At 31.4% G+C, this 16,063-nt stretch overlaps 1 protein-coding gene across 4 annotated transcripts in view; it reads right to left on the reverse strand.

The window, feature by feature from the left end:
* Positions 1 to 16,063, reverse strand: part of LOC127728690 (coiled-coil domain-containing protein 13-like) — a 93,757-nt gene that overhangs the window by 39,161 nt on the left and 38,533 nt on the right. For all 4 annotated transcript variants that reach the window (XM_052236306.1, XM_052236304.1, XM_052236303.1 and 1 more), the window contains exons 6-9: positions 12,292 to 12,366; positions 11,502 to 11,621; positions 7,484 to 7,591; positions 4,268 to 4,426 (exon numbers count right to left, since the gene is read on the reverse strand). In XM_052236306.1, coding sequence (XP_052092266.1) covers positions 4,268 to 4,426; positions 7,484 to 7,591; positions 11,502 to 11,621; positions 12,292 to 12,366 — 462 coding nt within the window. The remainder of the gene's footprint in view (positions 1 to 4,267; positions 4,427 to 7,483; positions 7,592 to 11,501; positions 11,622 to 12,291; positions 12,367 to 16,063) is intronic.

Below are 16,063 nucleotides of genomic sequence, written 5' to 3' on the forward strand. Positions count from 1 at the left end.
AAGTTTCAAAGTCAATAGACCTTGACTGAGGGGGCGGGGCCAAATAATCTCCATGGTAATGAGATGTGCCAATGCTTATACAACTGCATACCAAATATCATTGACCTACCACTAGTGGTTCCCCATAAACTGACCTAATCACAAACTAATACATGTAAACTAAGCAAAGTTTCAAAGTCAATAGACCTTGACTGAGGGGGCGGGGCCAAATAATCTCCATGGTAATGAGATGTGCCAATGCTAATACAACTGCATACCAAATATCATTGACCTACCACTAGTGGTTCACCATGAACTAGACCTAATCACAAACTAACACATTGTTGACGTCGCCGTTGTCGTCACTGCTGACGCCGGAAACAGCATACCTATGTCTCGCTTTTTGACTCCGTCAAGGCGAGACAAAAACCATTTTATTCAGTTTACTTAATGGAAAAGAGGCAAAAGATACCAAAGGAACATTGAAATAAACTGACGACGCCATGACAACAGTCTATACAATCCTTAGTTGTTCATAGAATCATTTTGTGTTATCATTGACTATGTGAAAGTAAAAGCCAAGGTTGAGGACATAGTGCATGACCTGAAGGGGAGTACACTGTCTTGAATCATTGCTACTATATCGCATAGTCAATGATAAACAGAATTTCATTCTTACTATTATATCGATGTATATGCTAAACACAAAATCATTCTTATTTTATTATACCAATTATCCATTTAAATTGAACCAACATAAAATAATTCCATATCACCTTTCATAAGTTATTTTATAACAAGGAGATGACAATGGTGAAATTTTCATTTCAGGAACTGCAAGTATTCTTTTCATTAAGTGGTTGAGGATCCAGACAACAATTGCACTATGTTTCACCTATTCACATGACAGTGTTCCAGCTAGGATTTCAAAAGGGCAGGAAGCCAATCATGAAAAGGGCACTTTAGCACAATGATTGATATTTCAAAAAGGGCATGTCAAACATTGTCTTATGTTAAGGGACCATGCAAGGATGTATATTACCAGCTCAGTCTTCCCTAGAACATTTTTGATGCATGGTAGGTCTAAGGTTAAGTTGAAATGCAGAGCGCAGCGGCGTTTTGTAGAATTATTTTTATTTCATTAGTGAAATGAATTGTGCATGTCAGTTAAAATACTACACTGATCTGCAATACAGTCAGGAACAATACCTTACATTTTCTCCAGGGACCAACCTGGATCCCAAAACTTTTTTCCAAGGGCCCAGTAGAAATTTTAAGGCCCTACCAGGGTATTTTTACTACAGGTACATACTTATTAATAGTCTTGAATGTTCTTAAAAAGTCAATAATATATGTTTGAAATGCCTAATACATGTTAGCCCAGTGTTTCTGATTATGATAGAAATAATAAATGAATTATAATAAACCACATTGAGTTTTTCAGAATTAAAATCCATTTAACCATGTTTTTTCAGACTGTTAAACTTATATTTGTAATATTATATATTTCCATTTTACACACCCTTAGATGTAGAGTATTAAAGTATTATCAGTTTCACCCCAAGAAAGTATTAATTTTTAATGAAATACTCTTAGCAGTTAATCAAAATGAAAATCTTACTGTATATAAATAACAATGAAATGTAACTGTTTCTTGTTAAAGGGGTTTTCCAAATTTTCCCGCCAAAAAAGCACATGGCTTTCAACAAATGTAAACAAAGCAGTCAATTTGTGATCATGGATTACAGCTTTAATTAAATTTAATTTGGACATAGATATTCAATGAAAGGTACAGTCGAGCATTGTTTTTACTTTCTTCTGGATTAAAACTAGTTTAAAAGATCAATTTAAAAAAAAAACTTTGACATATAAACAACAGACAATCTATGGATACATCAAACGCAAATTGTCATCTTTTGAGAAATATTGAAATTGAAATGCTGACTGACCGAACTTAATGAGAAAAATTATTACAATGGTCAATTATGAAGTTTAATTAACGGATTAATGACCCATCCTGCTGATAAGCGGATTATCTGTAATCACAACTTTTTACACCTGCTGTAAATGTTAATTAGCTGAGGGTCATAAACTTGTCATAAATATGAAGACAGGTAGAATAATTGTATTTTCATCAAAATGCTACGGCAATAAAGGCATGGACTTACGAAAAAGGGCAGGGCGTCTTAAAAAGGGCACAGGGCGTCAGAAAAAGGGCACAGGGCGGCTCTCTGTAAAGGGCGGGCGTACCGCCCTGTGAAAACGACCTAGCTGGAACACTGCATGAGCATACAACAGCTGTATTGACATTAAGTCACATTAGGCAATAGTACACTTTTCCATAAATAGTTTTAACCCTATGCCAAAATAAAGAATTTGAATTATATAAGAAAACTCTTACAGAAAGTATAATATATACATTTTTTTAATCAAATTATAATACTTTAACTAGCTCACATGTGTATATATTGGAGAAAAATTGGGAAACTTTTGAGAACTGATTTCTTTACTTAACTAAAGACTGAATAAACTTTCTACACAGAAAACACACATCTTACCTAAACACAAGAGTCCACACACTGAAATGTCTTGCCTGCTTTACTTATATATATTGAATTTATGTTTAAATATGAAGGTTTTACTATCAGTTTCAAATGAAATTTACATTGTCAGTGATAAATGTAAATGACTTCAAGGTCAAATAAACCCTGCCAGATAGACATGTACATCTTACAATCATACCGCACACTAAATATAGCTAACCTATTGCTTATGCTATCTGAGAAACAGACATAATTAAGAAAATTGAACATTGACCAATGAACCATGAAAATGAGATCAAGGTCAGATGAACCATGCCAGACATAATGTACACCATGCAATCATTCCATACGCCAAATATAGCTGACCTATTGCTTACAGTATCTGAAGATAAACATAACCATGAAAACATTACATTGTCTAGTGAACGATGAACATGAGGTCAAGGTCAGATGAACCTACAAGACAGACATGTACACCTTACAATCATTCCATACACCACATATAGTTTTTTAATCTTTTGCTTATAGTATTTGATAAACAGACAAAACCATGAAAACTTAACATTGACCAATGAACCATAAAAATAAGGTCAATGTCAGATGAATCCTGACAGAACGACATATACACCTTACAATCACAATCATTAAACAAAATATAGTTGACCTATTGCTTATAGTATCTGACAAATAGACCAAATCAGAACAAACTTGTAAAGAGTTAAGCAGAACCCTGTGTCTTGCCTATGATTGCTGTTGTTTGCCAAAGTTATTGACGACTTTTAAACTTCAACCATAGACTGAATCTGAAAGTTAACTGTAAAAAAAAAAGTCCATTTATCAATAACATATGGAAATTAAATAAATGTAGAATGTGTCAATGGGACACAGATGATGCCCCCATTTGCATATAACGTTATAAAGGGACATAAATCAAGAACAGTAAAAGTGATTCCACCCCAATTCGAACTTGATCTGAGTTTTGTGGTAATAAGCATTGTGTATCAGTTTCATAACATTTGTTTGAGGCTAACTAAAGTTAAGGGAACATGAATTTTGGTTCTAAAATACTTTAACCATAGATTGAACCTAAATGTTGACAATGATGCTGCAGCCGACGGAATCAAGGGTAGCTATGTCTTGCTTTCGTTACATAAATGTTGCAGACTTGACCAAAAAAAACATTGACCAATGAACCATAAAATGAGGTCAAGGTCAGATGAATACTGCCAGTCAGACATGAACATGTACAATCATTCCATACAACAAATTTAGTTGACCTATTGCTTAAAGTATCTGAGATATGGACTTGACCATGAAAACTTAACCTTGATCACTGATCCATGAAATGAGGTCAAGGTAAGGTGAACCCTAGCTAATGGCCAGCAGACCTTGCAAGGAACCAATATACCAAACATTGATATCCTATTACTCATAATAACTCAGAAATTTGCATCACAAAAATCACTTAATTTTTTTTCAAGCATTACTGAACCACGAAAACGAGGTTAAGGACAATGAAATATGACAGATGGAAACTTCATAAAAATAATATATAGATTGCATACAAGGTATTCTTCCTTCTGAAATATAAAGCTTTAAACAAATTGTTTACACAGCCTCTTGATTGTTATCCCTATGTCTCGCATTCTATGACTTTTGTTGTAGGCGAGACAAAAACCTTCAGAACTGTTAGGATTCAGTTAAGAAAATTTTAACTGCATAAGTGCATGATTTATTTGACTAACCTCTTGAGCTTCTTTTTTTTCTTTGTCAATCTTCCTGAGCTGCTCTCTATGTCTGTCATCACCTGTTCTCTTTCTAGCAGACGAATTTCCTAACATTTCTCTCTCTAAGTCATATTCTTTGGGTTTGGAGTTTTCTAACTTCCCTTTTAACTCTTCTACCTGAGAAAATTATAAAAATACACTATATAAGATATAATTTAATTGACTTCTGATCAGTTCTTGAAAGGCTTAAATGCAATTAAAAAATAAGAATATGCGTCTATAGGACCCCATGCCAAGCTCAAACTATTAAATTTTTTAAGTTCAGTAACTACAAAATCTGGGTCAAATCCAATTTAGCCTCTATATAAAAAGTCAAACCATAAGGAATATGTGTACTAATTTTCAAGTTGATGTGACCACAACTTCATGGTAAACTTCCTTAAATCAAAACTGCAAACTGATACAGGACAAGCAGACAAGGGAACTAAAGGATGGACAATTAGATGCGCATTCCCAAAAACAATATATTCCCTACTACAATAAGTCAGGTTTAAAAAAGATACATACTATAGCACATTTTTCTTAAATTAAAAAGCTTTAAAGCATAGGGTTTTACATTTAGCAATACATGTATTTTGACAGTTTTTGGGGCATGAATTTTCAAGTTATATTTTATAACTCTTTTTTTTTCTTTGTTGTGTTGTCTTTTTTTTCAGGAAATTAAAGAGTTTACCAAAACTTTATATAGCTCAATTAATTTGATTATCCCAATTTTATAAACGCTTTATAACAGTAAGTATTGGGTTAAATATATTTCAACCAATCAAAAGCAGACTTAAAATAATAATCAAAATTTTAGATTAAATCAATCTTGCTTTGAACCTGCTGACCAAATATGAAGTAATTCTGTTCAGATACTTTATAGAAAAATCATTACGTTTGCGTGCAGCTTTTGATTACATTTGTGTGCATTCTTTTACAGGTAAACTCATGTAAATACAGGTAGATTATACTTAATTATTTATTTTACTATTATTTTCGAGTAGAATAAGTCTGTTTTATTATGCACACACATGGAGTCCTGGAAATATACACAGATAAAAATGTAGTATGCCTGTATTCCACTGACGGTAGTGATGACAATAGACTTGGAGGAAATCTGGTGAAATACCTTTGAGATTACTTAAGGTGCAGTTACATGAGATGTCCCCTGACTTAAGTGTTCTGTAGATACAGAAAGTAAATCCATCGTACACTAATGATTTATTTTCTTCCAACTTGTTTCTGACAAATGAAACTCCATGTTTGAGCCTTGACTCAATTTTACGAACCAACTTTAATTATTTACCAAAGCGATCACAATTCGGTAAAATTAGGAAATGTTCGCAATTAAGTTACATGTATATCTTAAGCTATTACGGAATTTCTCATGATCACTTTATATTATTTTAGAATTCAATATGAAAAATATAAAATTAAGATTTACAAATATGTCAAAAAATCATATTAACCATAGTCATCTTTATTATGAATTATCTTTTACCTGTGTTACCTGTAATATGAATGCGCGCAAATGTAACCAAAAGCTGCGCACAAACATAAAAAAAATTTAATCTCCATATGTGTCAAATGTAATGCGCCATTTACATAACTGTAAGGATAGTTGTTTATTTAGCAATACCCGTAATGTCCACTTGCTTCAGATGTCTTCCATGTTAAGGATGTACAAAAATTTCTAGAATTAAACTTTTTTTCTTAACCCGATTTTTGGGTTTATATGACTAAAAAAATAATTGGTGAAGAAAAAATCATTTGGTGGTGCACTTCTTTTTTTGCTACAGCCATATGAAAGTACCCAATTCTGATGATTTTCCCATTTTTCATCAATTTTTACCCATTTTTGGGCTATTATCATGAAAAAAATCCCAGTTTCACAATTAAACCTTTTTTCATACTTTCAATAAAGATGAAGTGGACCACTCTGAATAAATTTAACTTAAAAAAACAATAGGTAGGTGTTAATATAGGAAAGTTTTATAAAATTTTGTTGCTTTTTCGTGTCAAATTTACCATGCTGTCAATGTTGTAAATTTGGGATTTTCCACTTTTTTTAAGAACAAAAAGCATATTATTTCAACTTCTTTGTTATAAATTTAAATGATTGAAAAAATACATATCTAAGAAATTTGAAAAGAAAAAATTGATATGGGATGTACATGTTTATGGTAAAATCATTTCTTGTACCCATCAACCATTTTCTCAACATTTTGGCTAATGAGACTGACTTGATTGGTAATAAAATTTGAAAATTTTACTACTCAAAAACTACTGATTGTAAATACACACTTTTTTTCACAGAGTTATGTTAAGTTTGATTATAATATTTTTTAAATTCATTGATATTTTCCACTTGTATCACGTTTTGGAAATTATTCCAGAACGAGATTTCAACGAGACTGAAACATCAGAAGAATACATCCTTAATTAGAATTAAAAGTTTTGATTTCTAACATTGACTTTTATTTAGAAATAAATTTATGTTTTGCAGAATAGATCCGTCATCTGTAAACAGATGTTTTAAATAAGTCATCTACATATCCTATCAATATATGGTCATACATGCATGGTCTTTAAAACTTTGTATTCAGGTTTCTATGAAATATTCACGGTTGATTTTTTTTCCGTTTCAACTCTTATCGCGAAAAATAGTGAAAATAAAACTGTTTGGATTCCAAAAGTTTACAGTATCGGAAAACAGGAAGTAGGTGTCTGACAGATAAAAAGAGTTCAGCATTACAATTCATCGCTGTCAGTCTGATGACTTAATATAAAGTTATTCTGTTCCATAGCACTTTGAAAAATATAACAAAATATTTGTTGGACAAAAAACATATTGAATATTCAATCTATCGGCAAACAGGAAGTAGGTGTCTGACAGATTAAAAAATGTTCAGCATTACAATTCATCACTGTCAAGCTGATGACTTAATAAGAAGTTATTCTGTTCCATAGCACTTTAGAAAAATATAACAAAAATATTTGTTGGACAATAACATATAAAAAATTAAAACTATCGGCAATCAGGAAGTAGGTGTCTGACAGATGTGAAAAGTGCTAACACATTACAAAAATTCATAACAGCATCAAATGATTAAAACTTGCAGTGGTATTGTACATTCTTTCTTACAACATTTTGATCTAACTGGTAGGAGAATGGTTATCAACAATGACTACCTTTTGTTGGAGACTAATGATCTGCTGTGCTCTCCCCCTCCAGCTACTCTGCTGATTCATTAATGATTGTATACTGATATTTTCTGTTCCAATTTCTTGTTGTAAAACCTGAATTTAGATAAGAAACTTGTATTATCATTATAGTTTCTCAGCCTTCTGTTAGCCAAACTCTTCTTAGAAAAACAATATCCTGTTCAATTTTTTTTTTTTAAATATGAATATATAAAAAAATGTTGACAAAAACTGGCTTTTCAGTCAAGAAAAATCTGAATAAATCTAGAAAAGACATATGAAAATGAAATTCACTTTACCAATCAAAAATTATTTTGTAAACATATTTCACATTATGAGTAAACATGAACTATCCAACCATATAAAATAAAATATTTGATGAAGTTCATTTTTTTTATTATTAAACATTTGATATACTTCTATTCCTATAAAAAAAATCCAATTGTGCCAATTTTGGTCATGCAACTCCTTTAGCAAATTTGAACAAAGATGGTTCAGTTGTTCTCATTTAACCCTTATGGTTATTCAAGCTTTCATACATTTTCAAGTTTTGGGTGTCAAAAACTAGTTTGAAGGGTACGTTATGAAGGTTATTCTAGAAAGCATGTTGTGAGCATGGACACTGTGTAGCATCACCACTGGATAAAGGTACCCCTGAAGCAGTGAAAAAAACCAAATGTGAAATCAGGTAAGGTCAAATTCTTCTTATTTTTATTATATTCTACGTTTTCCTGACAAGTAAAGTTTTATGATAGTGATTCCTAATAATGTAGCTACTATTTAGTGCTGATTATAATCCTTAATTGTTTTACTCCATCTTCCAATTGTCAGAATCGGATAGGGTGGTACCTGTTAAACAGAGCATGAGTTCAAACTTGTTAAAAACACAATTATCCTTCAACTATTCATTTGATGTTTTTGTAGAACAAAGGTATATCATATTTTAGATTAACAACACTGTATTTTGAAATAAACTGTTAACACAGAGATATGTCTCGCCTATTTGTTATTTTGATAATGCAAATGTTGAAATTAAATTGCAATACTTTAACATGTAAGTTATGCACATATATAAAGTCAATGAACCATGATTGAAGGTACAGGGCTAAACAATCTCCATGGAAATGAGATGTGCCAATGCTAATACAACTGCAAACCAAATACCATTGACTTTTCATAAGTCGTTCCCTTTAAACAAACCTAAACACAAACTTTAACTATGTAAAAGTTTCAAAGTCAATGAACCATAATTAGGGGGTGGTGTTATATAATCTCCATGGAAATGAAACTTGCAAATGTCAATACATTAGCATACCGAATATCATTGACTTAACATTAGTGGTTCATCTTAAACTGACCTAATCACAAACTTATACATGTAAACTAAGCAAAAGTTTCAAAGTCAGTAGACCATGACTGAGGGGTAAGGACCAAATAGTCTCCATGGAAATGAGATGTGCCAATGCTTATACAACTGCATACCAATTATCACTGACCTACCACTAACAGTTCCCTTTGAACTGACCTAATCACAAACTAATACATGAAAACTAAGCAAAAGTTTCAAAGTCAATAGACCATGAATAAGGGGGCGGGGCCAAATAATCTCCATGGAAATGAAATATGCCAATACTTATACAACTGCATACCAATTATCATTGACCTACCACTAGTGGTTCCCCATAAACTGACCTAATCACAAACTAGTACATGTAAACTAAGCAAAGTTTCAAAGTCAATAGACCTTGACTGAGGGGGCGGGGCCAAATAATCTCCATGGTAATGAGATGTGCCAATGCTAATACAACTGCATACCAAATATCATTGACCTACCACTAGTGTTTCACCATGATCTAGACCTAATCACAAACTAATACATTGTTGTCGTGGACGCCGGAAACAGCATACCTATGTCTCGCTTTTTGACTCCGTCAAGGCGAGACAATAAACTATTGTTTTCACATAAAAGTTCATGTAAAAGCAAATAGCCTCTCTAAAGTTTTCCTTTTATTAGTTATGATTACTTTTCTGTAACAAACTAATTTTCTGTGAAAGATTAATTTCAAATCGATAATTCATCATTTATCTATTGTGAGTATTTTGTATTGTACCTATACCTAATTTTAAGACTTTGATTCACGCATAAAATGTAAGTCAAGGTCAGGTCGTCCAACATACTTTAATTAAATCAATACTTCATAAAATATAGGTTAATATAGGCCCTTTAATGATAATACATTTAATGATTGTGTCCAATAACAAAATAAAAAACCTATCTGAATTGTAGTTAATAAAAAATAAGCTGAAAACTTAAACAAAGTCATTTCTAAATTAAATGTAACTCAATGTGACTGAACATCATTACTTTTTGAGATTTCATACTATATAACAAAATGCCATTATTCAATGACTTTCAAGTGTAGTTTCACAGACGCTTAATGTAAGTTTATTATGTAACACAAAAACTTAAATGACATTCATACACAAAACATAAGTTAATTTTACACACATTCTTATTGAATTATCACTACTAACAATATAAGTCTTATCACATGCCTTTCCTGCACTGCACAAAAAATTGCTTGATTGGCAAAATTCTACATATGTTTGTGATTGAAATTTTGTTAAGTCCACTCAAATCAAGTATTTATTATCAAATCAAACTCCCACAGGAGACATTTACAAACCACAATTATAATTAGATACATACACAATATAAGTAACAATCATGATAAATTATACAGTATGAAATATAACAGATTTTGTAAAAGCTATTAAAAAAACAAAGAATAAGTACAACTCGTTTACTATGCCCATGTCTGTAGGGACATAATCTATGTATCACTGGTAAATTATTTAGTCACAGATTTTGTTACCACAAATTACTTAAAATCTTTACTAAATTCTTCAATAGATACAAAGATTTGGTTTGCAAGTTAAGCTGTACCTGTAGAAAACTTATTTCAAACAGAATAGCACATCCTTATTTTTATGCTGATGTTGTTTACCGAGCCAGGAAATTTAGATACGGTTCCGGTAAACTTATCAATCTTTAAATAAAGTTATTCTCAAAGGTTACCAATTCACAACAGTAATTAGATCTTTGAATATTTTGTTTATTGGTATAAATATTGATTTTGTTATCAGTAAATTAAAGCCATACTAAATATTATTGTTATATACATATGCACTTTCTCGTCCTGAATATGCATGAAATATTTGCCACTGGACGTTAAGCAACCAACAATCAATCATATGCACTTTCACAGTAGTACAATCTGTCGATACCTATATTTTGGCATTTCACAAGGTCATGTTTTTCTCTGACTCTTAATGAAATCTTAACACACTAAATCCATTGGATGTTAGATGTGTATCGATTGATATTTTAGTCTTAAGATACATGATTTTTTTTATTAGTTGTTATTGGCTTTGAACTAGCTGTCAGTAACTTTGAGTACTCTCTGATCAGTACTTTGTGTCTTTTTTGTTATTACGGATCAAAAAAATACCCTGCAATGCTCGGATTGTGTTTTGTTAGATGTTTTTCTGATTTGTATGGATCTAATGAGATAAGCCCTTTTCAACTGATTTCTAAAGTTCGTTCTTATGTTGTTCTGTAACACCACTGTCCCAGGTTAGGGGGAGGATTGAGTGCTAACAAATATGTTTAACCCCGCCACATTCTATATGTGCCTATCCCAAGTCAGGAGCCTGTAGTTCAGTGGTTGTCTTTGGTTCATGTCTGTCATATTAGTGTTTAATAAATTAGGCTGTTAGTTCTATCAGTTGAATTGTTTCATATTTTTCATGTCAGGGCCTTTTAAAGCCAACTATACTTTATGGATTTTTCTCATTGTTGAAGCCGTATGATTACCTAAAAATGCTTACATCCACTTCATTTGAACTTTGGTGGATAGCTGTCTCATTGGCAATCATACCACATCTCCTTATTTTTATACAGTTGAATTGTTACAATAATATCCAATTGTATACTTATAATGACCTTTTGAGCCATCTTGATTTCATTTTTGAGTGTAGAACACTGTATCCTGTATTCTGACATCTTATTCTCTGTGTGTCTTAACTTGTCCTGTAAACCTTTCACATCAACCTCATTCTCCTTCTGAAAAATAAATCACTTAAATACAGATGATAGTCAACAGTCATTGCAATTTAAAATTTACCTAGGTATGTTTGTAGAAACTGTTATCTACCCTCAACTAAAATATATCAACAAGCATATCCCAGGCACAAAAAATCAATTGTCACTGAACTTGAACAAACCTTATTAAGGATTTTTAATGCTAAGTCTTATGCATTTACTGGCTTTAAACTCATTTTCCAAGTGCACGAAAATAAAAAGAAAATTACACAAACTTCCTTACCCTATATTTACCTTTATCATAAGAAAAAACACCACTATATAAATATTTATCATATATTTAGTACTAAATACAGAAATTTTTAATTAATTATTTTGTAGATAGGATATGAAGTTTCAGAATATGCTGTAGGCCCAATATTTGCATCATATATGCTTGTTTTGTAAACTCCTCATTCATTTTTGTCTAAAAGACTATCATAATTTTATGGAATGATTACAGATGTGAAATAAGTTTAAGAATTGCAATATAGTTTTGTGTCCAAATATTTAATTGAATTTATTATTTCAAGGTGTTGTTTATGTAGAGTTTTGACAGATTCTAGTTTGAAATATTGACTGTTCGGGAATTTTTTATTTTGTCAATTTTGTAAAATTAAGTTATTAGTCATATTAATATCCAATTTTTTACTTTTTCATCCATCTGTGAATTTAAACTAACAGCTGATCCCAGCATTGACCTTGTTTCTTCTGGGATGTTAGAAATCTGAAAAATAATTAATCAGAATATGCAGGTTGCTACAACACAAAACATTCATAATATATAATAAATTGCTTCGCTGAGCGCAATTGGATACGACCGCAGAGGTCAAACCCTGAACAGTTGGGGCATAAATGGACACAATATTCGCGCTTGATACAGGTCTGAATTTGGATTGTAATTAAATATTTGACACATAACAGGATTCTGACACAGAATAACTGTAGTCAAAGAACTTAGAATTGGTTATATGATTTGAATTTATATTCAATTCTATTATTTTGTGCAACACACTGTGCTGTTGTGAATTGACCCCCCCCCCCCCCCCCCAAAAAAAAAAAATAATATTTGAAATTTTCTTTTTAATTTCTGAAATCTTGAGGAGAAAAAATTGTCCCCCCCCCTTTTTTCCCCAAAAAAATTCTTTCCCTCAAGTTATGGTCATAATCTCAATTCAAATTTCATATGGAGTTTGCAACCATAAAAACCCATTTAAATACATCATAAAAGTATTAAAATAGAAAATGACATACATAATCATGGCTAAAATTGATATACCTTCATCAGCATTTAATAGTAACTTCTAAAAATAAATTGACAGCTAATCACCTCAAGACAATACAACATTTCTTTATAACAAAACCATTGTAAGGGAGGTAACTCTTAATGCTGAAAAAACCCAAACAAATGATATTGATCACAAATAAACAATTTTTTTACCACTGAACGCTTTGATATACACTATTATTATATTATATATACTTCCATCACAGTATTTGATGTTTCTAGAAACAGCTAAAAATAGTTCATACTAGAACTAGCAGACAACTTTATATAACTTAAAAGCAATGTAAGGGGGGTAATTCAAATATAACATTGTATTTATTATTTTTTAAATTTCAATGTTTATTAAATCAAACAAAACAAATTTTATAGCCTTAGGACCAAAATTTGAACCAATTAGAAAATGGGACCAACAACCAAATACACAGATAAATTCAGCATATGAAAAAAATTGTAATACTAATAGCATGAAAAATTGTAATACTTATAGCAAAAAGTCCCAACATAAAGAATCAAAGCTTTCTCAAAATCAATAAAGAGCAGTAATCCAAAAATATTGTTCTCTTCTATATACTGTAAAATATCATGAATCAATCGAATGCTATCCCTTATATAATGCTTAATGGTTCAATATCTATTTCATAGAGATCCAAAGACCAATACTTAAGTAATTGTCCATTAACCAGGAAACCCTTGTTTTCCCCCTATCTTGCCCCTAATTCCTAAACGGTTTGACCCATAACCCCCCAAAGCCAATCCTAACCATCCCTTTGAGGTATGAAAACTTGTGGTACAATTTCAGAGAGATCCATACACTGTTCCACAAGTTATTGTCTGGAAACTAGAAAAATGCTTATTCTGGCCCCTTTTTGGCCCCTAATTCCTAAACTGTTATGACCATAACCCCCAAAATCAATCCCAACCTTCCTTTTGTGGTTTCAAACCTTGTGTTTAAATTTCATAGATTTCTATTCACTTGTACTAAAGTTATTGTCCGGAAACCAAATGTCTTCGGACGACGCCGACGACGTGATACCAATAAAAACTGTTATTTCTTCAATTCCACTCCTTAATTTTCTATTTTGAGTTTTGTAGACTGTTGTTTGTCATTTTTTGAAATGGTGTTGTCAATTCATCTTCGACTTATGAATTGATTATTCCTTTTGGATCTTTTGCCTCTCTTCCAGTAAGTCAAATAGGTAAAATACATGTGTGTTTTTTTAACTAAATACATTATATTTCAGATTCATTGTACATGTGTGTGTTTTTCTAAGCATTGTACTAACTTTTTATTAAAAAACCAAAATATATTAACAAGACCACATCCTTTTGACTGATTCATTAATGGCTTCTTTGCATATTTCAAAATTTAAAATATGCATGTTCAGGACAAGAACACATTAACAAGAGGCTCTCAAGAGCCTGAATCGCTCACCTGTAATTTTTTGCTTAAATCTTTCATCAATGATTATTTTTGCTTTTCAATATACATATATAATGAGTGGCTTAAAAATGCCATTTAAATGTTCTTTGTATCTGTCATATTTTCTTCAAAAAGCCAAAAAAATGCATTTTACCCCTATGTTCCATTTTAGCCATAGTGGCTAATGTTTCTTGACGTACAAGGAAATAAAATACAAAATTCATACTAGATACTCTGAAACTCATTCAGCCCAAGTTGGCTGAAATTGATTCAGCAGTTTCAAAGGAAAAGATTTTTTAAAGTAAGCAAACTAGATGAACAAATTGTGAAAAATAGTCTTTAAAGGGCAATAACTCCTTAAGGGGTAAATTGACAATTTTGGTCATAAAAAGCTTATTTGTATATCTTACTTTGCTGAACATTTTTGCTGTTTATAGTTAATCTTTATCTATAATAATATTCAAGATAATAACCGAAAACTGTAAAATTTCCTTAAAATCATTAATTCAGGGGCAATAACCTAAAAATCAGATACCCGATTTGGCTGATAATTTAAAGGCAGGTAGACCTTGACCTAATAAATACTTTAACTTCCGTCTGATTTGCTCTAAATGCTTTAGTTTTTGAGATATAAGTCAAAAACTGCATTTTACCCTATGTTCTATTTTTAGCCATGGCGGCCTTGTTTTCTGAGGAAACAGAAAATAAAACACAAACGTTATTCTAGATAACCTAAGAATCATTCAGCTTAAGTTTGGTTTAATTTGGTTCAGTAGTTTCAGAGGAGAAGATTTTTTAAAATTAGAAAACCTGATAAGCAAATTGTGTAAAATTGTCTTTAAAGGGCAATAACTTCTTAAGGGGTCAATTGGCAATTTTGGTCATATATACTTATTTGTAGATCTTACTTTGCTGAACTTTTTGCAGTTTACAGTTTATCTATATCTATAATATTATTCAAGATAATAACCAAAAACTGTAAAATTTCCTTAAAATTACCAATTTAGTGGCAGCAACCCAACAATGGGTTGTTAGATTCATCTAAAAATTTCAGGGCTGGTAGAACTTCACCTACTGAACATTTTTTCCCATGTCAGATTTGCTCTAAATGCTTGAAATTTTGAAATATAAGCCAAAACTGCATTTTACCCCTATGTTCTATTTTTAGCCATGGCGGCCAAGTTTTTTTTTATGAATCACAAAATAAAACACAAACTTTATTCTAGATACCCTAAGGATCATTCAGCTTAAGTTTGGTTGGAATTGGTTTAGTGGTTTCAGAGGAGAAGATGTTTGAAATAGTTTACACCGGACGGACGATGACGACGGACGCCAAGTGATGGCAAAAGCTCACATTTCCTTTGGAAAGGTGAGCTAAAAATAAAAATGAGGTGTACTCCAAATGGCAAATGTCAGACTGACATATAAATGTCACATCCAATCTAAATATCAACTATTGTAAATAATAAGCTTAGAAATTTATTTTTCAATTGTTAATGCTTCTATGGCCATCAGAAAAATAATACTGAAGTTTCACCTTCAAAGAGTATTGTTACAGGCAAAACTGAATAAAACACCACAATTTCTAAAATATTCTGTTTAACATTTATGAATAACAAGATCTGTTACCTTGTGTGATAATTTTTGTACTGCTCTTAAATGTGAATCTAAAAACCATTTGGAATTATGTCAACATTTTGCATGAAAATATGGACT

The sequence above is a fragment of the Mytilus californianus genome, unplaced genomic scaffold, assembly GCF_021869535.1.
Source record: "Mytilus californianus isolate M0D057914Y unplaced genomic scaffold, xbMytCali1.0.p SCAF_2, whole genome shotgun sequence".
In the NCBI taxonomy this organism is placed as follows: domain Eukaryota; kingdom Metazoa; phylum Mollusca; class Bivalvia; order Mytilida; family Mytilidae; genus Mytilus; species Mytilus californianus.